Raw genomic sequence first — 25,692 nt, 5'->3', positions numbered from 1 at the left:
TACCCCTCATTGGTTCAGCAGTAGCTTCTCTGGAGGAGGGAAGTATGTAAACCACACAGCAAGCCTCTGTATGTAATATTAGAAATGGAGGTTAGGAAAAAGAATGTGGGACAGAGGTGTGTGAATGTGTTTGAGTGTGAGTGAGAGAGAAAGAGGGTGAGCTAATAAGAAGGTGGACAGCTGTCAACTACGATAGGAAGTGTGCACGAGAACAGGCCATGACTTCAAACACAGGAATGTGTCTGTGTGTACTGGAAACAGGACACTTTCCAGGGAATTGTGCCCCAGGAAGGCATCTGAACCAGGTGAAGTTAGGACTGTGGAAGATTCACAGACTCAAGAGATATGGAGACATCCTAGAGCTACACAAAGCCTACATTATGTTGCTCGTCATTTATCCAACATTGTTTAAGAAATGGTTAGGAAAGGTATTTTATTCAAATGCAGCAAAATAATGTGAATCTATTCCAAATGGTTTACCAGTGTAAAGCCCACAAACAAACATATACACCCCATTGACAGTGGGGTAATGTGAACCAGGAGCTGATGCTGTGTCAGTTTGTCACCTTGTTCTATTCTAATGGACACAAGCCTCTGTGGAGCCTTTATAGTAATCAGCTGTCAAATAGACCGACACACAGAGGGAGGATGAGGAAGACACACTGAAGGATGAAGGCTGTGTAGAGAAAAGATGGAGAAAGAAACCATGACAGGAAGACGGTGGAGGGACAGTATAAAGAAAACGTTTTGGACACAGAATTGGGACACAGTATTCTGACCCCTCTAACCAGCGTCATCTTAGGTTAGATGAAGCAGTTGAATTATTTTTCTAATCAAAATAACATCTCAACATGGAAAGAATGCATGTTTCCTGTCATACCACTAGAGGGCAGACACGGTTAAGACACTAAAGAAAACTGTTACTCGTTTGTTATCTTTCAGATTTACTATTCAACATATATAATAATATTTAGAGATTTTAAAATATTTAAGCTCAAATTAGTCTTTGATTAGGACTATTTGAAATGAACATGCCCAACGGGATGCTGTTCTCTTTTAAATTGCACCATAAACTAAAACCACACCTTTAATGCAAAACTGCTGGGTTTATGCGTTCTATATTGATATTGGACTAAGTGCAAATTGGGTAGGTTAAAGCCACGGAGATGCTTGAGAAATATGGTTTGAATAGCATCCAGAAAACTATTTCTCACAGTTTAAGAGACACCAGGCCACTTATCAGAGATGGCTGTGTGAAAGAGAGACATAAAAAAGAAGGAAGGGTGTTGGATTATGAGTCCAGTTGTCATTACATGTTGAGCATCTGTGTGTTTATCCACCTGCTACACTACAACTGCGCTCTCTAATCTTCATGGTTTCTCTAGCCCACATCTGACTGATGTGTTCTGTGGCTCTTCAGTGGTACGAACCACACTGGGCGGACCTCCAGATGACTGACATAAACATGCACCACACACACAACCCAAGCATGGAGTTAAGAATAGTGCTGTTAGTGTGGGCCTTCAGCCAGAGGCACCTGTGTGTGTGTTTGACGCTCCTTGGGAGAGTAAGTATGAGGGGGATAGTGTGGAGGAAGCATTCTTAAAATCTATCTATCTATCTATCTCTTGTGCATCATCGTGCAAAACTATATTCCAATTCAAATATAAACACCATGTTCTTTCAGCAATCCTAACAGCAACAGGCTGCAATTCTCTGAATCACAGTTTAGATCTATATTTCTAACGAGAGAAATTTGATTTGATTGCATAATTTTTCCATCACATGACTTGGCAGATGCAGCGAACACGAGGAACATTATAGAGAATCCACATGTGCAAACTCAAACTCACCAGTCTCTCCACCTCCTGCTCGCGGAGTCTCTCCTCCTTTTGGTGCAGGTGGTAGTCGGTCAGTTCCTCCTTCCCGCTCAGTGAGCTGATACTGCCCCTTCTCTCCCTGAATCCTCCAGGTGGGGTCACTCCTGCCTTACCGAACGACTGCCTCCTCTCACCCAGCCCCATCCAAGGCTCCAGCCCTGCCTGTCCAAATGAAGACCTCCTCTCTCCTAGTCCATGCCCCGGGGCAGCATTGGGCCTTTCCTTCTCCCCGGAGACCCCATTGCTGGCCAGCCGTTCTTGCTCTGGTGGGTCGGAAAACGTGGGGCTGATGGAGCCCACAGAGCTAGTCGAGGTCAGGCTGAGTTTTTTGGCCACGCGAGGAGAAGAGGAGCCCCCTGTCTTAGATGGGAGGGTAACATCCGGTGGGGCAGTTGTGGAAGAGATAGAGGAGGTGGTGGAGGGCAATATTTTAGGGGACGAAAGAGAGATAGACACAACACTTTCTCCCTGAGTTGCGTTTCGGATTTGATTCCTGCTGGAGGAATGCTGGCTGGAGTTGTGGTTAACGTCAGGGCTGCCATTCTGGTTGTTATTGTAATGGTCTTTGTTAAATTTATCACCACCAGCGGCATCTGATCGCCGTGGAGGCAGCGTCGACAAGGTGAGGACTCCGTTGTTGGTGCCGCGGGGTGACTGGGTGGGGCAGAGGCGTGGAAGCGAGCGACTGTGCCCTGCTCCCATCATCCCATTAAGAGAGCCTGCTGAGTACTTCCTGGTCCTACTGCTGGGCACTGGCTCTTGGGTGCCATAGCTGCGGCGGCCAAGACGGGGACTTGAGGGCATGCTGGCTGCCCCTCCTGCTGATGGAGTGCGGGATGACGGAGGAGGAAGAGAGAGGAGATAGTTGTTGCTGCAATCAACAGAAGTGGTGGAGCCTCCGCCGTTCCATGTGGACAGTGAAGACGAGGAGCCTGCATTGTGCAGCCGCCGGCTATCGATACTGCCGTAGTTGTCATGGTTGCGATTGACCGAGGAGCGGGAGGACAGAGAAGAAGAAGAAGGGTCCGATCGTCGTCCAGGGGAAAGAGGGGGAGGAGATTTCAAAGACATAGTCGCGCGTTCAGAGCCATAGAAACGCCTCGCCTGGTCCTGATAGGATGATGAGGATGTGGTAGGACTCGTGATAGGTGTGGTGGGGGGAGACTGAAAGATGGAAAGGAAGAAAATGTATTACTATTATTTTAACTCGTGTGCAATGCCTTGTTGACATGCTGCAGTAACAAAACCATTTTACAATTTGGGATTAATTAATAAAGTGTAATTTAATCTAAAATGAAGAAGATGATGTTGACTATAAGAGTCCAGGACTTATTTTTTTAAAGCCTTGTGATGGAATAATCAGTAGTGATTAAATCTAGTGTTGCAAGTTGAACACTATTGTATCACCAAGGATAATGAGTAACCCCGGTTAGCCATATTTACTATTGTAGATAATAAGTAAACCCTTGACATATCTGTTTACCCCAATACAAACAACCACACTGACCATATAGATTCTACAAAACCCGTCGGAGCATGACGTAGAAAGCACAACAACATATCCTGAGGTGGAGCTTTATGATGGCTGACCTGGGTCACGCTGAAGTAGGAAGGGTTTGCATTCCCGTTGGCTCTCAGGCTGTTCTCCAGGGCGATCTTCTTGCGCTGCAGGGTGTCCATCAAGTCCCGGAGCTCTGAGGCAGATCTCATCCCCCGAGCACTGCTGGTGCCACCCACCACCGAATGGCTATAGTCACTGCTGAACTTCAGGTAGTCTGGAGGTTAGAGAGCAGAAGATTGAATTATTAAATGAATTGTATAATATGTGGAAGTGTAGATATACATTCATGGGTAGGAGGAACGAGATACAAATTGGGAAAAAGAAACAAAGAAACACAAAAGGGATAAAGAGATGGACGGGCATTTTTGTCCGTTCAGTTTTTAGAAAATCAGTAACAGGGAAAGAAGTAGGTAGAAGAAGGAAGAAGGGAAGGGCACAGAGCAATAAATTATGGTTGAAGGGAGGTTGAGTATGTACCTGAAGCTGCGGCTATTCATAGATGCGCTCTTGGCAGAACAAACCCAACCCAAACACTCTGCAACTACCGGCGAATGACCCAGAATAGGAGTCAACTCACACACACTCACAGACACACACAGCATGCAAATACATTCTTCCGCACAACCATCCATTAGATCCAAGACAAACACTAATGCTAACTCGGCTTCAGTTCTGCAGAGTAGGATTTTGGGGGATGAAAAAGACCACAAAATATTCTGGAATACCCTCAAGAGGCCCCCCACCCTTCCTTTAGCCTTTTATTTAAAAAGCAGCTTCAGCAGAGAGGGGGTCTTTTTTTTGACAAACCTCAACTGAGTCAGTCAGATTTAGCAGGAAGGAAGTTGAAAAGACAAATCTAGACAATCTTTTACTGGGGAGAAATATTGCTGAGGTTGGTGGGAGTATGTTTGAATAATAGCTTCCACTTTCTCTGTACAGAATCACAAAAAAGCCCCCTCCCTTAATAGTATCCTATCATCAAAAATGCACGTAAAACACGGGGAGGAGGGCAGTAGAAAGGAATATGTGAGAAACCAAGCCAGTGTTTTTAATCCATCTGCGCCTTTATGTGGAAAAGGAGCTATAACAATGTTCAAGCTTAGACCACCCAGTGTTTAACTGTCAGAAACACCCACACACACAAAGTTTCCTACAACTGACAACAATGGGTCCGCCTGAGTGAAACACACACACGTGTACATACATATACCAAAACATTATATCCTGGAGAATTTAAGGATATTCAGCTTTTGCCTTTTAGATTTATATATTCTTTAAACTGCAGTAACTAAACCCGCATGCCATAGCTGAATATAAGCCTGTGTGGGAAAATGTCGAACCTTACATGGTAAAGAGAAATGGGCCAGAAAATTAAAGACATCATAAGAACTAGAAACACACATACACACACGCAGGGTGTTTGTGTCCATACATGGGCAGATTTAGACAGGAGGCCTGGCGTGCATCAGCTCCCTTCTATCGTGACTATTCTTCTATGCTAAGCTCAGTACTCTTTGTGCGGGAGTCTTCACTGTACGTGCACATGTCAGACTGTGGGTGTTGGCAATCTGCAGGATATAAGTTAAGATTTCGGCTGCCTGTAATAACAAATGTGTGTGAGATGTGTATGCAAAAACAGCAGAGAATCAGCGCAGTGCATTCCTTACGTCTGGGAGTTTTAAGAGCGAGGATTCCACTGATAATGGCACATGCACACCTTGCTCAACGTCCAATCAATCACTACAGAGACAGCAGAGCCCAGCTGCATCACCAAGGAAACAGGGGGAGGGGGGGCACCACATGACAATAACATTCCAATATGTTTTGACTTTCGGTTTTAGAGCGTGTGTGACAGTGTATGTTTATAAAAGACATATGGGATGGCTGAAAAACACCTGCCCTATCCCTACCCTTCAGTCTCCCTAACACACATACTCACAAATAACATCCCAGTCTTACACACCTGTCTTGGACGTGACTAGCTGTGACATTTCAATGAGATCCTTATCAGGGAGCAAAGATGTTATGGGGTGAGAGTAGATGTTATATAAGAAGAATCAGGTGATGAACTACACGCACAGAAAAGTTGGAAAACAGATGGAAAAATGGTTTAGGTGATAAAAAGGGAGGGAGGTGGAAGAGGTGATGGTGATGTGGCAGAACAAAGAGAGAGGAGGAACCAAGAGGATCAAGTACAGGTCGTGGTCGTGGAAAAAGTTCACCCCACTTTGTTCTTCTGTGTTTGTGTGTACCTGTGTTGTAGGCCAAAGCTGACACGGGGCTCTTTTGAGGAAGCATGCTCTTCATTCTGGTTGCTTCCTCAGGATGGTTGAACCGAAAGAAATAGGATTTACCCAGACACAGAGAATAACCTGGAGAGAAAAACACACGGTCAAATTAGAGATAAATCTAATAACTACTGAGACAGAGCTCGAGTATTTTAAGGCAAAGTGTAGTATAAAAAGATTTACATCAACAACTGTACGCATGGATCAAAAAGTCCTTTTAAAACATGGAATTATTTTGTAAGTGTGGCACAAGCTTTAAGATATTGCAGAGCACAGAACAAGGCCATTCGACATATTTATACCAAACACTGCTGTGTGAAGTGTGAAGAGGCAGTCATAAATACAGCTTAACATTGGTCTGAGCCTGGAGTATTTGCTCACAGCCAGAAACTCACTTCCACACACTCGTGCACAGTGGGCCATTCCCAACCACAGTGTTTGCTCTGGCCATCAATTACCCTTAGAGGGCCAGGTATTAAACAAGATGTCAGGGTCACAACCCCTGTAATACACACAGGCAGCCTCAGCTGTACAAATACCTCAGAAGAGAGAGGAGAGACAGCAGTGCTGACACACACTCACAGGAGATCTGACACAAGAAAAGGGCAACAGTAAAGACAGCAAAAAACAGACGATGTTAAAGGAAACAAAATCACAAGACCGTCTCAAACAAAGCTCTCCCTTTCATTTGTCTGTCCCTTTTCACACACACATGCAATCTCTTTGCCCTCTCCATTCTTTTAACCTCCACCCGGGAGGGTAGCAGCGTCAGATAAGCACTACAGTAAACCCCAGCATGTGTGTAAAAGGCTAAAAAATAACCTCCTGAATAGTAACATCAGATTCCTTGGACCTGAAGTCAGACACTGAGGAAAGAGGGGGGATAGCTAGAGGGTGAATGGAAAAAGACTGAATGGAAAAAGTTGTTATTCTTTCATTTCCCCTTCTCTCGTTCTCATCCCTTTTGCCCTGTTCTTTCTCACTCTTCACCGAATGTCCAGTTTCACTAACATCCCCATGAAAAGTCGTGCTAATACCCAAATTTGCGATTATAGTTTAGCTGAAAGAGCTCATATTTGTCTAGGCAATGCCTGAGAGTGCAGAGAGCAGATTCTGCCTTCAAAGCTGTAGTTTCTCAGCACAGGGGGGGACCTGAGTGCCGTGGTGAGGTGGAGCCAACACACACACACACACACACACACACACACACACACAGTGTAAGAAATGTTGAGTCTACACAGCTGGACTGTGAACCTCTCAAATACGCACTCATCCAAACGCAATCCTGCCGGTTTGAGCGCAAACTGTGAAGCAGTGGCATCCTGACAGAGAGATCAACAGATGAGTGTCTTGTTGTGAGTAAAAAGGATAGAAAACACACACATGTCACCGTGAAGGTTAGTGTGAGCATGTTATAATGACATGTTTCTCATTGCCAGACATTAGCAAATGTTGTGCATGCTCTGTGTGTGTGTGTGTGTGTGTGTGTGTGAAAACACGTCTCGTAACAGTGTCTGCCTAATGAATCACAGCAAGTCTCAGTATTTAGCACAACAGCTACACACAGGCATGCACACACACACACTTGGCCAGCAGTCGGCTCTTGTAAAAATCTAATTTCCTTCCCTCAATAGGCTCGCCATGTGCCACCTTTAAAGTGGGGAGTAAAGTGTGTCGCCCTGATTTGTTCACAACCCCCACCTCTTTTGTCAATCTAATTTCCTCTCAGTACTTCTTAGCTAACAAATAACTGCAAATCCTCTCCTTCAGCATCAGCAAATATACAGTATGTGTTTGTGACAGGGAAAATGAAAGGAAGATGGAGACAGTTTTGTGAGAAAACTTGAAGATTTAACTGTTATACCTCATCTTACAGTTTCAGACACAAACTAGTATATTATGATGGTGTAAAGTAAAGTACAAGGAACACATTCAATTCAATTCAATGCAGATATGCTAACCTTAACTGCCTCCGAATTAAATAAATGTGAGTCTGCTGTCCTCAATAACACATCCCCTCTTCTTTCAAACACACAAGAAAGACATACCATCTACAACGCAACATCTTTAATCTCATCCACGTTTACCAGCAAATTAGGTTTGCCTCCCACGTCAAAGCAGCCCCCCAACAAACACACATGGACAGACCCTCTCCAACGACAACAAAACACTTGAAATTAGTCTGTATATACATTTATAGGATCATTTAAAGTTTGCAATCTACAAAGTCAGACCTCAGAGTCTTTGAGGGAGCAGATGTAGGAGCCCTATCACGTCTGGAGTCAATTTTTGTTTCCTTGTAGATCTGAGCGGACCAAACTTCACTCTCACCACAGTGTTATGGAAGGGGGAAACTCAAAACTGTTTCTCTATTTGGTTAACTTAAGTGGAGGAATTGCCAAATTGAGACCATTAAGTTAGAATGAAAAATAAACCGATGGCAAAGATCCCATGACGAACATGTGCTTGGATGAAACCCACTTACCTGCTAATTGGTCTGGTTTGACGTGCGAAGCAATCACAGAAATAACAAGTAATCACCAACATTTCCCGATGCAGTCTGAAAAAAAACATCCCTGAGTCTGCTTTATCAAAATGTTGTACTGTTCCCTTAAATCTACATGGTACTGCACTACATTTACTCATTCATGAAAAGATGTATACACACAAGGTCCCAGTGGGAGTGTAAATTGGCCTCAAAAACCACAAGCTCTCTCTGGGGAACAAAGGTCCAGCAGTATTATCATAAAAAAACAGACTGGTCTTTCTCAGGGGAGCTGCTGCAGATTAGGTCAGTCAGTCACTCACACTTTTCCAGTCTCTCTTTCTCCCACAAACAAACAGATGCATGTATTGTCTCCCCAGCGGCGGCTCAGTAGATATCTTCTCTATCTCAACTCTCATGCACACAACCTATTGATCCTCACCCCAAACAGACACACTGTGCTTAAGCAAAGGTTGAAGGCCTGGAGACAACAACAGGTATAATCTATAAAAAATAAACTCTAATCCATCAGAAAGGAGGATGAACACAAACACCATGCAAACTGATGAAAGATGCAATTGGTTTATAGTGTAAGAGTGTGCTTTTAAACCCGAAAAAAGGTGCTTAAGGCCGGGAGAAGAAAGACAAGTGAGAATTACATCCAGAACAATGAGGACGTATTGTTTTCAGGTGTCAGGTATCCTGACCACTGCCTGTCCTCACAGCCATGGGCTCTTTGTCACGTGCATCCACACCAGTCTGTGAACTTGCCTGTTAATTTATAACCCTGAGGCATGCACACCCATGGTATTTCCACCAAAAGGTGCAGACAATAAGCCAAAATGTTGCAATGGAAAGCCTCCAAAAGTTGGCTGTAAATAAGACATTTGACTTTCACAACTCAGTGGCTTGGAGTGCAATAGCAGCACTGACTCCCACCCCATTCTTCAACAACAAGTCATATAAAGTTGTGCTTTACAGTCATTTTTAAACAATTCGAGCAGTTAAAAAGAGTTTCAGCTCAGTGCATCCGTTGGTTTAAGGTGACAGATGGGACTTCCATTGCAGCCAATCAGAAGGGATATGGATTGTTTAAAGGAAAACCAGTAATAGCAGCAAATGCTCCACTTCATGGCTGGTAAATAAGCAGTTCTGCTCCAATCAGCAGTGTGAGGAGTCTTCAAATAAACACATCTATCGATTAATGGGAATAAATATTGCTCAACCTGTTCAAAGAGCATCTAGGCACACTATCAGACAGACAGATGTATGGATATAGATCCAAAGAAAGCACAACTACGCCAACAATTGTAAGGTGTTCATCTTCGCAAATAGGTATGCTACAAAACACATAATGTATTTAAAAGAAAAGGTAGAGGGTTATAAATATGACAATCACAAATGTGTTTATTAGTAGTAGTAGGTCACAACATTGCCTGATTAAATGTAGCCTTATGTGTCTTTATTTAAGGAGCTAACTTAATACAAATCCGTTACATACCTGTTTAGTCCCATTCAGTGAACACGTATCAGGAAAAAAACGACTTTCTTCGTCTTAACGTCAAACAAATTATCGTCACAAGACCTCAAAATAACTCTTTCAACAAAAAAAAATTGTTATATATGTATATACACACTCGTGCCAGTCCCTGTGTTGTTGTTTGCCTTCCTCCCCAGCTTCCAACAACCTCCTCACCCGTCTTCACTCCGTGTGGAAGAAAGTTCACTGATTTAGCATCAACTGAGTCCGGACTGTACCAACTCTTGGTAAAAAGGGGTGGCAATCTCCGGTTTTACTGCAGCAACGGATTTCAAATGTTGTTAATGGATCGAACATTATTATTGAAGGTTTATACTTCCCACATGACAAGTAAAAGAGAAAAAGAGACGAGTGTAAGAAGTTAATACTACAGGTAAAACTAAACGGGGATACCACTACCCCCTATATGCAGATGGTATATTCAAAGGATTTTAGACAGTGAGGTATTTGGAGGACGCCCTCTCAGCTTTTCTTTGTCTACCTACCTATTTTCTTCTCTTTTCATTGAAATCCATTGGACCAGTGTTCCCCCAGAACAGCTGCACTACAGACACTGACTTCAAAATCTTCTAAAACTGGTGGCTGGATTCTATTATAATACACACTAATTAATTTGAGAAGGATTTCATTTGACTTCTAAGACAAAGCAACAGTAGAGAAAGGGCATGTAAGATATTTGGTGGTATGCCACAGAGACTGACTAGCTACAGCCCATAATGGAAGAATTTTTCTACTTTGCCTTTCAGCTTGAGTCAAATGTAGTCTTTCAAACTGTTTCTTTCAGATGCTTTCTTAACTCCAAGCATTTTCAATAAAACATGAACCCATTCAGACAGAGAGAGAGAAAGAGAACAGCTTGGATATAAGAGCAGCTGTGTTTGGTTCAGCAACCTGATTTGCATTTGCTTGAGACCAGTGTGAATGCTGGGAGATTGAGTTTTATACCCAAGCTCCATTTTAATGTGAACAGAAATGCATAAATAAAGGTAATCCCATTGCTTTTTGTAAGTATTAGAACGGGAGAATAAAAACCTGCGGTTGTTTCTGCTTCACAAGGATTATTGTAATCATGCTGTATGAACATATTACTTTTCAACAAGTGACTCCAGCTGTCCCAGTGAGTTAGTGGTAGTACTGATGTGATTCCAGGTCAAGCTCTGAAGTCCGAATACAGAACAGATCCCGTCCTAAACATAGCTAATCATCTCCAGGCTGCTCTACAGCGGGCATGTGTCTCTGTGTGTGACTCTACGAGTTTGTGCATGTGGTCGCACTAACTCAACCCAGAGCATCTGAGGCCTGTATTTCTGAAAGATGTTCTCTCCCCATAATTTTCCAAACCATGCCCTTTTGACTTTTTTAACCCCTTTTTCTCTTCCAGTCCTTCTCTCCGCTCCTGTGAATTCACAACGCCCTGTCCTCGTGTTTGTAGACACACCAACATGATGTCAATATTTGAATCAGCCAGGCAGCGCAGGAAGATAATTAGGCCTGTGAATATTTAACTGGAAATTGCAAGACCACACAGGACACTATGAAAAGGAGAAAGGGGTACATAGAAAGGGTATGGAGCTGGCAGTGTATCCCAGTAAAACAAGGAGAGCTTTGTAATGGGCTAAATCTAGAAAAGGTGAATTTGGCTGAAGAGAGAGGACAGACTGACCAGAGATAAAAAAAGATCAAGATACCGGCTGACAAAAAACAGACACGTGGGCAGAGGAAAACAGACATACAAGACACAAATATTTAACATTTTGGAAGGTGCTCTGAGTTTATGTGTGTTTTGCAAGTTTCCCGCAGAAACAGAATGTGATGTAAAGCATTTGCTCTTCAGTTGCTGGAAGCAGTGACTCACTGTAGCAGCTAGCTCCAAACCACAGTAAATTAAACCAATCCAGAGGTACACACGCACACACACACACACACACACACACACACACACACAGACACACACAAATACCTAAACATATGGAAATGTTCACACATACATAGGCCTGTACATTTATCTGAAACACACACAAATGCAGTACACCCCGTGTTTCCATGCATAATGTGACAATGTTAACACTGGTCATATGACACATACACACACTGAAAAGAATGCAAGTTAACCAAACCACAAGCTAACCACTCTTACTCTTTCCCACACACACAGGAGTTATGAAACACTTAAGATATGCACACTCCAAACAATTAAACCAACTTTTATTCCACATAGTTTATGACCAGTAGGTGGCGATATATCCCTCTTGCCCTTCTCAGCATAACAGCGTGTGTGTTTGTTCGTGTAGGTGAGAGTGTGTATATTTTACCCTGTGTAAGTGGTGTGGGTACAGTGACCTGCACTCCATCCAGACTGCAGGGGTTACCACAGGGGTCAAGGGTCACCACTCCTCCTGTGTTAGAGGTAATAATGACGAGGTTAGAAAAAATTGTCGCTTCACTTCAAAGTAAAGCAACTGCAGATTGCTACACACAATTACTCCAAAGTACTTCCCTGATGAAAGATGACTCTAACTACACTACCACTTGTAATAATAACATACACACAAAGACATGGTATTTATATCTTCACTACAAGGCTTTGTGCTGAACGCTGTATGTCATATAATTACGGTGTACAGTATTTATACAGACTGAATCACACAGGAACAAAAGAAAAATCAACAGTGTAATCAATCACTTGACATCTCTGCAACGATAATTGTCTTTCATTCACACAATGAATTACCAATCTACTGACAGATATCCAGCGAGAGTTCACTCAGTTTTGCCCGTGATATGGTAATTCTGCGGCAGTTTTGTTACGATAATGCCCTTAAAAGAAGTCAGTCAACATTTTGTAATTTCATTTCATTGTCAGGTTTGTTTTCAGTAGATCTTTTTTAAACCAAGGAGAGATTTTAAGATCATGCACTGATTTAGCAAAGCCTTTTAAAAGGAATCAAAGGTAAAAAGCTTGAAATGTAAATTTTAAGAGTCACTTGCCAGTCCAAAAAGTTAAAAGAACTGCTAATATTATAAGTTATGTTTGTGTAAAGTGAACTGACATCAACCTTCATTGAAGATGAGACAGTGCTCTGCCTCGATGCCTGCACCATGGATGGTGATATCTTGAGGAATTGGAGCATCTTCTCGACCTATGCGGGTCACTCCTGGAACAACATGCAACATACGAAAAAAATGAGATAGAAAAAACAACATTATATGAACAAACTTTGGTTTTCACGTGTTTCAGTCATTGTTGAATCTCTACTTCTCTGGAAACTTGATCACTACCAAAAATGGATACATACTTTTGAACCATATGGGTGGCACAAATGAATAAGCTACTTCAGAATTGTTCTTTTTGTCTGGTTGTTCTTCCTACTTAGAAACATTTAGAGAAAAATAGACCCCCAGTTCTCCTTAAATGGATTTTTCACATTGCTGGCATTCCTCACTGAAATGAAAGGGCACATTTTGTGTTTTGTATATTTTGTTCTTATGAAAAACAACCAGTTTAACTACATCAATGTAGACATGTGACTTAGTAAAGTTAATGATATGGAATACTGCAGCAGCTTTATTCAAAAAGTTAATCAAATCTATTAAAAAGCCACCACAATTTATTCTGCACTGTTCTCATGGTCGAGAGGAGGCCTAACAAAACGTCTCTGTCTCTCTGCACCGGAAATATAATGAGATCTTTGTGATCCACAAAACACATGTTAACTCTACAAGTCACCAGTGTTATCCAAGGACAGATCCTCACTATAATGTAAGGCTATTAATCTAATGTCAGTCAGGTTTTATTAGTATTCCCTGAAGTGTCTGCAGGCTATTGAATTTGAATCAGCTGTACAAGCGTGTCTCTCATTATATCACCCTGTAGATCTACAATCTTTTATATTGTGTGTTTGGCCAACTGTCTGGAATAATAATTAAGCGACGGCACCTGTTGCTTCCTGATCTGATGAATGTATGGGGTTTGCATGTGTGTGTGTGTGTGTGTGTGTGTGTGTGTGTGTGTGTGAAAGAAAGTGAATGAGACAGGTGTGCAAAACACCTGTGGATGGCTGATGATAGAGAATCTATAAATAACTCTAAATGCACCAACATTATGTCTCAATTATCAGGTGTGTGTGATTTGAATATGATTTCTATGTGGGACAGTGTTTGATTTTTGTCTTTTAGCTCATTGAAATAGTTTCTCTCCGTTGTTGTAGACACTGTCATGAAACCATGAGTCATCTCTGTTTTATAGCTGTTTTGATTCCAGTCTGTAGCTCAGTGTTGCCCTCTTTTTGTATACCGTTAACTGTGAGTTCAGTCTGCGCACTAACCAGAAAGTGGGGTAATTTTCATCCTCACTGACAGTAAAAGTAAAACACCAGGGATGTGGTTGTAGTAGTTTGTTTGAATATGTGTTTTCAGTCCAAGGGAAACCCTGTGGGAGGAATGAGGTTTGGCTTCTTGTCTTGACTTTATTGCGACCCAGTATCACTTTCCCCTATCCCCGACACTTTGTGAAAATTACCCAATGTGTGGGCGGGGAGGAAAAAGAGGGGATAATTTTGTGGGAAAACAGGAAACAAAGCAATGAGGGAGGTTCAAAGAAACGGAAGAGGAACATACTAAAATATCTGGTTTCTCAGGTGAAGGCTTTACATGACTCGTGTTAAAATACATGACCTGGTAATCCTAGCCCTTGGAGTACGATTTCTATGCTGTTTATGTATGTTTATGTGTGTGTGTGTGTGTGTGTGTGTGTGTGTGTGTGTGTGTGTGTGTGTGTGTGTGTGTGTGTGTGTGTGTGTGTGTGTGTGTGTGTGTGTGTGTGTGTGTGTGTGTGTGTTACCTTCTTTTATTGGTAGCAGGGTGATGGCCACACTGAGCCTCCCACTGCCCAGGCTCACTAGATGGGGAGTGGCTGTCTGGACCTTTAGCCCCTTCCCGGTGTCAATCAGGTCCAGAGGCGGAGACTACAAGCATCAGTCAGAGGGGAAAGGTCATTTTCAAACAAAAAGTATTCATTACTGTACATGTGTGTGTGTGTGTGTGTGTGTGTGTGTGTGTGTGTGTGTGTGTGTGTGTGTGTGTGTGTGTGTGTGTGTGTGTGTGTGTGTGTGTGTGTGTGTGTGTGTGTGTGTGTCTGTGTGTTCTCTAACCTTTGGTTCAACTGGGGACATCTGATCCGACTCTGGCTGGAACATCATCTCACAGTCCTGCATGAGAGAGAAAGGAGAAAACATATAATTATGAAACATTTCTAAAAGTCTTTAAAGTTTTGTTCTCGTTTTTTTTATATTCAAATGTACATGAGGGTTTTCAGTATCTTCTATCAGTCTCTTGAAGTCTTATCATCTTCAGCATATTTGGCCTATACACTATGCTGAAAATGGTAGTGTAAACGTACAATCATCCATCCATTCATTTGAGCGGACATAATAAAGACATGTAAGAGTAGGGTCACACAAGTACACATCTGCACAACCGATTATACCCATACACACACATGCAGTTAAACAACTGCAAACAGCTGCTGCCACATGAGAGGAACTCTCCGTATGAAAGTGTTCCGAGGGGAAAATACCACTAGAGGGGACACATTTACACACACACACACACACACACATACACACACACACACAAACTCACACAGAAACCAGTTTCTAGTGGGAAGAACTGGTAAAAATGTTTTCCCATGAAAACAGTTCAAAAAACTATTCATGGCATACAATCACTCTGCCTGGAGCTTTAATTGTGTGTGTGTCTGTATGTGTGTGTGTGTGTGTGTGTGTGTGTGTGTGTGTGTGTGTGTGTGTGTGTGTGTGTGTGTGTGTGTGTGTGTGTGTGTTTCATTTAATAACCAACAGAGCAAATCTATAGCAACATCCATCCGTTGCATGAACTCTATTAAAAGATTTTGGTCCAGAGCAAAAAAGGAACTTGAAAACTATTCAAGATCTTCTAAATATTCATGTAGAGGATGACGGTTACGGTAGGGCACAATTTCTGTTTTTATAAACACATTTGTGAGAGTAAATTTGCTTTCCTTTGTGCCACCGGTTTCCTAGTCTAGAAGCAAGATTGCACCGATCAATTTCATGCTCACAACAACATTTGCCCATTTAACTTCAGTGTATGTATTAAGTGCCTGCCTCAGCACAGACCTGAGAACAGCAAAATCAATGCAACGTTTTAAACACATTGTGGAGTGTAATATACATGTCAACCTCTAGGGGCCACTAACTAGTGTCATGACTCTTCTTATTTTGTTTTAGTTGACAGTGGAGTCCAAGATAACGAAACATGCTTTTAAGGGTGGGAATAAGTAGGAAGCCAACTCTGAAATAGCAGGGCAGGATTAGACTGGCATTGAAGGAAGAGAACCATAAAGGGGAATGAAAACGGGGCGAGATTAAAGGAAACACAATCAGAAATGTATGTGTTTGAGTAAACACACTCAGATCCAGTGCCAAGGACAACCCTTGCACCAACCTACAATTCAATGTAGGGAAAACAATCCTGCTCCTATTTGGGTGTGCGTACACACTAATTCAAAGGCACAAAAAAAACCAAAACAGATGGAGTGAAATACTTCTCACTAAAGAGATGATTACAGCACATGGGAAACCACCCCGACCACATCTCCTTTTATACCTTCTGTTATTTCCTTCCTCTCTTCCCCTTAACCTCCCCGAGATATCCTGTAATAATCGCTGTAATAATATACAGTACATTATCCACCTCACATAGTTTCAGCATTAGTATCTAATTTTCCCTAAAATACTCTCTTCTATTTATCCAACCATCTTGTCTTCACCATATTTTCCCTTAATTCCTCCTTTCTATGTCCCATCCTCCTGCCTTTTTTAAACTCAATCTTCTTTTTTTTCCCCCTTCCTCCTCCAGCAGAGGAAACCCAAATCAAAGTCAACTCCACTTCCTCTAATTCAGCACCAGCTTCCTAACTGAGGTCACTTCCTCTGCTGCTTTCACACCCGTATTGCCTTGAAATGCACTCTCTCACACACACTTGCTATTCTTTATAACTCAGCCACCCATGAAACCCCTATGCACGCACACACAAACACCTACAAATAAAGTCATGCATCAGCTCTGTTGTTATCGCATGGAGATATGAGGCCCCGCATTCCACTTTTTTTCAACCCTAGTGTAGACAAAGCAAACACACTATATGATGGCAACATCAGCTGGTCTGAAGGTGCTACAGAAAACTGGAGATCCAGTGGAGATCCAAAGTTCAACAGCGACTGTGAGAATAATGACAAGACTATTTCTCTTTTGTTCCAACGGTCTCCTCCCGCTTCCTTCCTGTATGTCCTTTCCCACCTCCCTGACTCTCCCCTTATGTCATTTATTCCTTACTCCACCTCATTGTCTCTTTTTCCTCAGCCTTCTTCTTTCACCAGGTGAGCTGCAGTCTGGGCAGGTCAAGACAAGTTTTCACCTTGTTGTGCTTTACTTAAAGCCGAGCAGTGAGGTGAATCAACCCCCCTTCTAGATTTACAGATTTAAGCTCTAGTTTCCCGAAGGGGGGTCTTCACAATCTGCAAACACCAAACCTGATGCTATCAGGCTCTCTGGACCGGAGAGCTCAAGCATCAGATTACTAGATGGAATAGGTATTTGCAGGTTTATAGAAAATCTAGATTTGTATCACTTGGATGTTCCCTCTCTGCTTTTTGGAAACTCTAAGATCCAAGTTGGAGCATATAGTTAAACATTAAGCTACTAAAGAAACTGTTATTTTTTAAGACGTTAGTCAAAACTTCAAAAATGCTGAAGTGACTTAATGTGAATAGAAGCAGGAGTTAATGCTAGAGTTGCTCCTTGAGCTACATATGGAGAAAGGCCACATGTGTAAAAGGAAGACAGCTAATGCCCACAAAACAAGAAGAGTGGCCAGGTTTGCATTCAATTATCGTAAGTACATTTTAACCCAATGAATAAATGAATGCTTTGCAGCACTGTCATGGCATCAATTTTCTAGTCTAAAAACGATTCAGAGTTGTTGGAAAAGAGTGTGCAACAATATTAAGTTATTATAAGAGCACCAGTCGAAGCTCAAATGGCTATTTTTTTGGATGTATTGGTGTAGAGTTTTATGGCAGGCCTAACATTAACTTGACAGGATGCCACATTACAGCTCCAATTGAGTTTGAAGGCAGAATAACATTCTATGTGAATAATTAGGTTCAGGTTCAGCCAGATATCAAGTGACATGAGGCAGAGAGAAAGAACGTCCAGCAGCGTGAACGTCAACATTTCATCACAAATGATCTCCTGGAATAGAATGGAATGAAAAGCTAGGGACGTTTATACAAATGGGTTTTTTTGCCTTGTACGGGAAAATATCGTTAATGTGCAGAGCTGACCTACTTTTAATAATCCTAAGTCTGTTTTACACCTGAACTAGCCCTTTAAATCATTAGAGGAACAGCTTAAACAACTCCATACATACACAATGTGCATGCACACACTCTCTCTTTGATCCCATCTGTAGGACAGCTGATTCCTCCCAAAATGCTCAGTTTGCCCCACATCTGGAGGTGGAGAAAGAGAAAGTGATGGAAGTACTCATAAAAGCAGAAGGACAAACAGCTCCAGCGTTCACAGACTGTTTCAAAACATCCTTTGTATTCTTCTCATCCTCTGCTTTCATCCCTCCTCCGTTTTTATTTCCTCTACATCTGTTTTGTTTTTCTCTCCGTTTCAATTACCTCCTTTGTTATTGTTGCTGTCTGTTTTTGATGCAGGCTGCATTCAGGACATTTCAGCCTGTTGTTTATGTCACTGACTGGGAGCAGGTTACATGCACACTTGCATATGTGTGTAATATACTTCAAAATATTGATAAGTGCATCAGTATTACCCTAATAAATATAGTGGCATGCACAAAAGAATATAATGTACAACAGAAAAATCATCTGGACTCTTCTTTCCATTGAACGCAGATATTCTATGTTGGCCATCTGCTTCTTCTCCTGCTTTATTGAAGTAGCTTGCATTGGCCTCAGGCTAAGGGTGTTTCAAAGCAGACCGATCCTCAAGATGATATATACGCTGGGGTTTTAACTTGACCCACTAAAGAAGATGGGGGGGGGATAATGATACCTCTAGCTGCAGTCAAGGTGACAGTTGAGCTTTTGTAGACTTGGTACAGAAATAAATTGTGCGTAGTTTCATGCATAATAGAATATTTTTTGCAAGGAGCACCAAATGATAATGAATGTTATCTGTGAGTATCTTTTGATTGTGTATGTCAAACATGACTAAACGGAGTCACAGTTTTATACCACAGGCTATAAGACTGCTGAACTCCTGAGCTCTGTGAATGTCTACTCACATCTGTTTATAGTACACACATACACATACATATATATATATATTATACACATCTGCCATAAATATCTGTTTATAGTACACACATCTATATATTATACATATCTGCCATATACATCTGTTATACGTAATATATGCATCTGTCCATACCTCCTCATTCAACAGTGTAAAGTATTTAAATACTCTCAATGTATTCCAATATGTATATATTTCACATCCTCAAATCTTTAGTGTTGTTATTGTAAATATTCTTCTCTCTCTTTGCACTATTTTATTTATCTTATTTGCACCATGTATGTGGAGTTGTTGGAGGAGCATGGGACATAAGATTTTCATTGCCAACATATACGTTGTATATGCTGTGCATATGACCAATAAACCTTGAAACCTTGAAACCTTGTCCCATTTTCATTCATCTTCTTCTCTTTCTTTTCATGATCCATTATGTGAAACAATATCTTTTAATCTCATCTCTCAGTTTCTTCTCTGTCTGTCCATTTCAAAAGCCGTCCTCCCACCTGTTTTCCTCTCTAGTGCTCATGTCTCATCTTTAAATGCCATGTCGTCACCCTTATTGCTCTCTCTCTGTCTTTATCTCGCTCTTTCTCTATCCCTCAGTCTCTCACTAACCTCCCCACCCCTTACATTCCAGCATTACCCTCTCCTCCTCCAACCTGACAAAGCCAGCATTGTATCACAGATGCTGTTTAATATGGAGTCCCTCTCTCTCTTATAGAGCAACTCACAAGGCTAAATAGGGTTATCTTCCCCCCTTCTATTCACTAGACTCACACATTTGAAACACAAATGTATTCCCTATGCATGCATACACACCATAGACATCAACATTTCCACACACATGAACAGATTGCATCCTTTCGGACAGAAATGACTGTTCTTCTCAGTATCAGTGTGTTTTGTTGAAAACATTGCAAGCTGATTAACACAACTTGACCTTGAACCGCTGCTGAAACACAACCAGCATTGTCCTCTAATTTCTCACACTCCACTGAGCGATTTCTCTCTTTATCATTTATCCGAGTGCAAAATCCTCGCAGGAAAGAAAGTCCATTGTTATTGCAGCTGACTCAACGTCGGAGGAAATAAATCTTCAGTTTCTATCTCGGGTGTGTGTGTCTTTGGAAAAGCCCAGATTACCTTTACCGCCATATGGAGGGGATCAACTGATGTTTAGGTTTCTGAGGGGCCGGATGTGACAGGGAGAAAAGGACAGACAGTGTGCCGGTATAGTAACTCACATTAACAAAGCTTGCGCGGTGAAATGAACTGTAACTGCTGCACAGATAAGAGAAGGGGAAGGCAGAAAGATGGACTTTGAGATAATAAGAACAACAAACTGGGTGGCGGGGAAACAAAGGAAAAGGAAATAGATAAAAAAACAGACTTCAGAATTCAGAGATGAAGGGAAATAGAGAAGAGTTGACCAAAAAAGCTGCATCACTGGCCTCCAAACTAAATATTATCATAAACTGAACTGATGGCAGTTCAAGCACACCTGGCAAACGCATTCATAGTAAATACTGTGGGAAAAATCCTGACAACTACAAGTGGAAATATAATTTGCTCAGCACACAATCTAACCTTTTAAGTGTTGTATTGAATGTGGTTTGTGTATAGCTGATATATAGCTTAAAAAAGCCACACAATTTAAAGAGTTTAACTTGTAGCAAGATTGAATTAGTCCCTCTGATGTAACACACAATGTTATTTAGTCTCACTATTGCCATCTGTATGGTGTTTGGAACCACCAAAGAGAAATCCACAACCTAATAATTACATTAGGATCCGTACTCATGATATGCAGCATACAACTTATTTCCACTTAACTGAAAAGACCAACTCCACATGACCCAAGTGTACCATTACAATGTCCTCACTGGTAGATCAACAATCAGATCAATTTAGATACACAGGGCATGATTCAATGTGAACCTTTTACACACTCACAAACCACACACATGCATCATGTTCATCCATACTTTGAAATCTGGCATGTTAAAGAGGTAGGAGGTGGAAAGACTTTCTTAAATGTTATGGTTGAAGTTAGGTCACATGACTGGCTGCATTAGAGTGGAAACAACATGTATGCTCGGATGAACTCAAGGAAGATACAGATTTCTCCTCTGAGTCATGAACTTATCTTGAAAGGGTTTGATTTTGTTATGTTTTTGTTAAATAAGGGACAAAACTATTTTTCACACACGAAAACACAATATTCAAAAACTCAAATTCATTTCATCACCACTTTGGGCCTCACAATGTCCCCTGAGAATAATCAAATATTGTATTCATATGTACTAATTCAAAACGAACGTCATCAGCAATAGTTAGTTAGTCTTTGTTTGTTTTTGTAGTGTAATCACCTACAGCATTTCTACACTGAGGGCTTTAAATCATTGTCACAGATACAAAACGTTCCCTGCGTTTATTTGCTGAGCACATAATCTGGAATTAAAATTGGATTTAATTAGTTTGTCGTTGCCTGAGCTGTGGATTTAACACGAGTGGCTATTGAAACCCCATGAGAAAAAAGGTGTATTCTGTTCATTTCCCCATAAAAAGCCTCGCTTACCATTATTGATGCGTGACTCGCCACTTCTGTCATCGCGCAGAAAAGGTCGCAATTACGCAGCTGCTTCAAATCCAACAAAAATCTGTCACTTCTTCACTGTGACAGTCCCGACAGCGAATACATTCCCTGTGAAGCATGAGCAACCTGTGGATGTCTTGATGATACCTTAAATGATGTGTCACATTCACACACACACGATCACAACACACTCACAAGTGTAAAAAGCCGGCGGCCTCAGCCAATCGCGACGTGTGGAGGAATGCAGGAACAGCTGTAAGTGGAGCTGGGGAGGGAACAAGGGGAGGGAGGGAGTCTCTCTCTCTCTCTCTCTCTCTCTCCCTCTCTCTCTCTCTCTCTCTCTCTCTCTCTCTCTCTCTCTCTCTCTCTCTCTCTCTCTCTCTCTCTCTCTCTCTCTCTCTCTCTCTCTCTCTCTCACAAACTCCCTGGGAATAATGTGCAGGTGTTAACAGACCACCTACACTTGACCTCTCATTCTCACTGGCTCAAAATGAGAAGCCTTTAGGCTGGAGAGGAACAAAGAGAGGGAGAGCATTCTTTCAGATCTACTTGGCTCCAATGATAAGGAACCACGATAAGAGGCATGTTTGGCTAATGATATTAGAAAAGGAATGCAGTCTAGACTCACTTAACATGACACAATGCAGTACTCATTATGCAGTTTTTAATTCATTCAGTCTCTGGAGATCTAGACTGGTGCACAAACTGGCAAAACTAATATAAAGCAGCAAGAACTTTATTCATTTAATAGTTTAAGAAGGTAAGTATTTATCTTCCCTTCCTGAGAATAAAAACTATAACCCTATTCAAAAGATATTTACTGTTTGGCAAGAACAGAAAAAAGAACAGAAAACACAAGTAATCCCCTTGGTGAAAATATTTGAGTTTTGAATCAAGATTAAAGATAAAACTGATGTTGGTTTTAATTACATTACGTTTTATTTTTCTATAGAAGAAGAGGTAATGTTTATATAAGTATATCCATACCATATCTCAGGTAAAGGCCAACATAAACACCCTTTGCAAAACAGAAAAGTGTGCAGATGATGAACGAAGTTTATTGGCTGTTCCAACAAAATTGTAATTATAAAGAGAGAAAAAATGATTTGTAGAAAAATGATCTTATTTTCAACCATGCAAACTCATACTTTATGCTAAAAACATGTGCTGGAGCAATTTGTTCCTAAAAAGTCAAGAACTTCTGCTATTTAAGCAGTGGCAGGCTGCTCTTAGCATAAGTTATGTGCACCATCTGAAAAATCCCAGCTACATGTACAATCATGCACCAGTCGGAAGATATCACAGAGGAGATGCCAGGAGTTCTGCATCAGAGGTATGTCATTATTTGGCAGTGGTTCAGGTTTTTTCCACAGTTCACAAGAGAGGTTGCAGAAAACACACATTATGCATGACTTTAAAGCAACCTTATTCATGCAGAATGTTGTATAGGCTGTGCACACACACCACAACTGAAGTGGAATGCACGGTGTGATCTTGTGGCTGGAAAATGACAGATGTCGTCTTTGAAAGTGGTTGTCGGTTAAGGACTGAGGCCAGGGAGGGTTTGCCTACGCACACAAAACAATCAGACACACACATTTTTAAGGCAGCAGGACTATCTTATCTCACAGGCAGCGCTGGGATCTCTTTGTGGATAAACAGGAAGAATGCTCGAGCACCAAGTCCCGCTTCACTTTCACCACTGCTTCCTTGAAGTGTAAATCTGCAAAATGCATACATTTCAAACACCAAAATGTATATATGATTAAAAAAAAGGGGCAAAAAAACATGACATACTATATAAGGTCTGACGAATTGGTTAATTGAGGAGCGAGTGAATGTTGTCCATTAAATTAGGTTATTTTTTTAGCTACTGTCATGCAAACAAGATTTGCCTCTGTATGGCAATATGTCACATGGTGAACGGATTCGTCTTTAGAGCCTGAAGCCTTAAAAAGGGCACAGCTAAATGTTATCAGGATAAGTCTCCCAGAAAACGGTTCATTTTCTTTTGAAGTGTTTCCAGGAGTGATTATGCCTCCATGGTTGCTTGTTAGCATGAGAACGGCTAAGCTTTCCCAATGACATCATCTATCTGAGCCCGTGGGTTTTAGGGCCGCCGAACATTTGACAGCATTCCGAGGTGAATTCCACAAATCCCAAGTGATCCCAGGAGGCTGAGCAGGAGCTCTGGAGCTGTTTGGACAGGGATTCAAACCGGTGACCCTGCAGTGAGAAACAGTTTCATGCAGACGAATCCATTATACCTTTCAGTCTTGTTTTAATTTTGCCTGTCCAATGTAAAGAAAGGCTGTGAAACATCTGAACCACTCCACACCAAATCTCTGTTGTCATCAATGATGAAGGACTTTGAGGATTAGTGTGTGGAAGACTTCTCAACCCACACTCTTTAGATGACAACTTGAAAGCAGATAATTGGATGACACTGACACTGTTTGTGGCTTAAGGGTAAGCGAGGTGCATTTTTATTTGTTTGCAGACATCTGGTGATGTGCCTCTACACGTTCTGCCTTTTTTCTTTACTCACCCCACTGTGTGTCAGAGATACAGTCATAAGAAAAGTGTCACCTGTTTGTACAGCTGTTTCAATACTGTACTTGTTATGGTCTATGAGGGAACACTAACACATCTGTGTGTGATGGATGTTGACTGACCTGGTTGGTTCAGGTCACTGGCATCACTTAACACCAGGGATATAGCAGTGGTTAAATACAGTCATACTCTGTTTACTCTATATTATTTGCAGAGTTGAATCACTTTTACAGTCGGAAATAAATGGCTTGCCAAGATTAGTTCCACATCTTTACTCAAAACAAACAAATAATGCAACCAAAGCATGAGTGTGACGATATTCCTGACACTCAAATGGCAAAAAAAACTGGAAACCAACTATAAATGTAGCTGCGTTGGAACCAAGTCAATATTGGTGTTTGGGGTGAATGGGGAAAAGAGTGAATTTGTATTATTTATGAAGAGAAAAATTACATCATGGCTTGTGAAGGTCATAAAAATAAAGTGTGGCTGCTGATCTACTCAGACTGTGGTGCCCAGAAATACATGTCTGTCAATGATTGCACATATTTCAGAGCATGTTTGTAAAATAACAAAATCCTGGCTGGAAAAATGTCCAGCCCTAATTGCAGTACCGTTACTTTTTTAAACACCTATAAAATCCTGCCAGAGTTAACGTGTTCTCCTTTGAAACCTGGGACGCCAGCAGGGATCCAGAAAAAAAGAGTGGGAAGGAGAGGGGACCAATCCAAACAACAAAGGAATGCTCTCCATCAGTTGGAGCTCTCCGCTCTCCCACTTGCCTGCCTTGGTATGTGTAATTACTTTGCAATTAAAGTGCCTCAGCTTGTGACTGTGTGTGTGTTGGTGTGTGTGAGCCTGGTGGTGCTTGGTGACCACACTCAACCATGTCCACAATGTGGCCTGGACAGATCAGGCTATTTCACACAAGTGAGTCATGGAGTGAAAAAAGGAAAGACATAGTGGATATGAAAAGAAAACATAATACAGAAGTTAGATAATGATGCTGCTGAAGGAAGGAAATGAACAGCTGGTGAAATATCCCTCTCTGCTTCTTAATGCAAGCAGACCTTTCTCCTACTTTCTGCTTTGTAAACCACTTTGCATCTTCTTCTGCAGACTCCTCTTATTCTGTTCACCACAGGAATGCAGGTCGACTGTCCCTGCAGTACTTTCTTTTCATGCATAGTAATCACCTAGCCCACAAACCAGAACCCAAACAGAGTAACGTACACTTACTCAGACACACACCGAGATATTCATTTCTGACGACGATATTTTAGCCTTCTGTCCCTTGCTATTCCAACATGTAGTAGACAATGCCTTTTTTATGGAGCCCGATGCAGACATATATACTGTAAATGTCCTTCTATGTATTTACCAAGCATACCTTATCGTCCCGGAAAATTGTTTCCATTCCAGC

The 25,692-nt window shown here is 41.6% G+C and overlaps 1 protein-coding gene across 6 annotated transcripts in view; it reads right to left on the bottom strand.

Moving 5' to 3' along the window:
* Positions 1-21,940, bottom strand: part of phldb2b (pleckstrin homology-like domain, family B, member 2b) — a 34,765-nt gene extending 12,825 nt beyond the window's left edge. For 4 of the 6 annotated variants that reach the window (XM_063912720.1, XM_063912721.1, XM_063912723.1 and 1 more), the window contains exons 1-8: positions 21,699-21,940; positions 14,905-14,961; positions 14,595-14,718; positions 12,811-12,909; positions 12,067-12,150; positions 5,694-5,813; positions 3,471-3,655; positions 1,854-3,044 (exon numbers count right to left, since the gene is read on the bottom strand). In XM_063912720.1, coding sequence (XP_063768790.1) covers positions 1,854-3,044; positions 3,471-3,655; positions 5,694-5,813; positions 12,067-12,150; positions 12,811-12,909; positions 14,595-14,718; positions 14,905-14,961; positions 21,699-21,731 — 1,893 coding nt within the window. In that variant the 5' untranslated portion in view covers positions 21,732-21,940. Of the gene's footprint in view, positions 1-1,853; positions 3,045-3,470; positions 3,656-5,693; positions 5,814-9,715; positions 9,914-12,066; positions 12,151-12,804; positions 12,910-14,594; positions 14,719-14,904; positions 14,962-21,698 lie in introns of those variants that run through there. The other 2 variants (XM_063912724.1, XM_063912725.1) reach the window with 2 other exon arrangements.
* Positions 21,941-25,692: the final 3,752 nt, after the last annotated feature.

The sequence above is a fragment of the Eleginops maclovinus genome, chromosome 21 (assembly GCF_036324505.1).
Source record: "Eleginops maclovinus isolate JMC-PN-2008 ecotype Puerto Natales chromosome 21, JC_Emac_rtc_rv5, whole genome shotgun sequence".
Taxonomy (NCBI): Eukaryota; Metazoa; Chordata; class Actinopteri; order Perciformes; family Eleginopidae; genus Eleginops; species Eleginops maclovinus.
The sequence above is the reverse complement of the archived record's forward strand: the minus strand, read 5'-3'. Positions and strand labels throughout refer to the sequence as shown.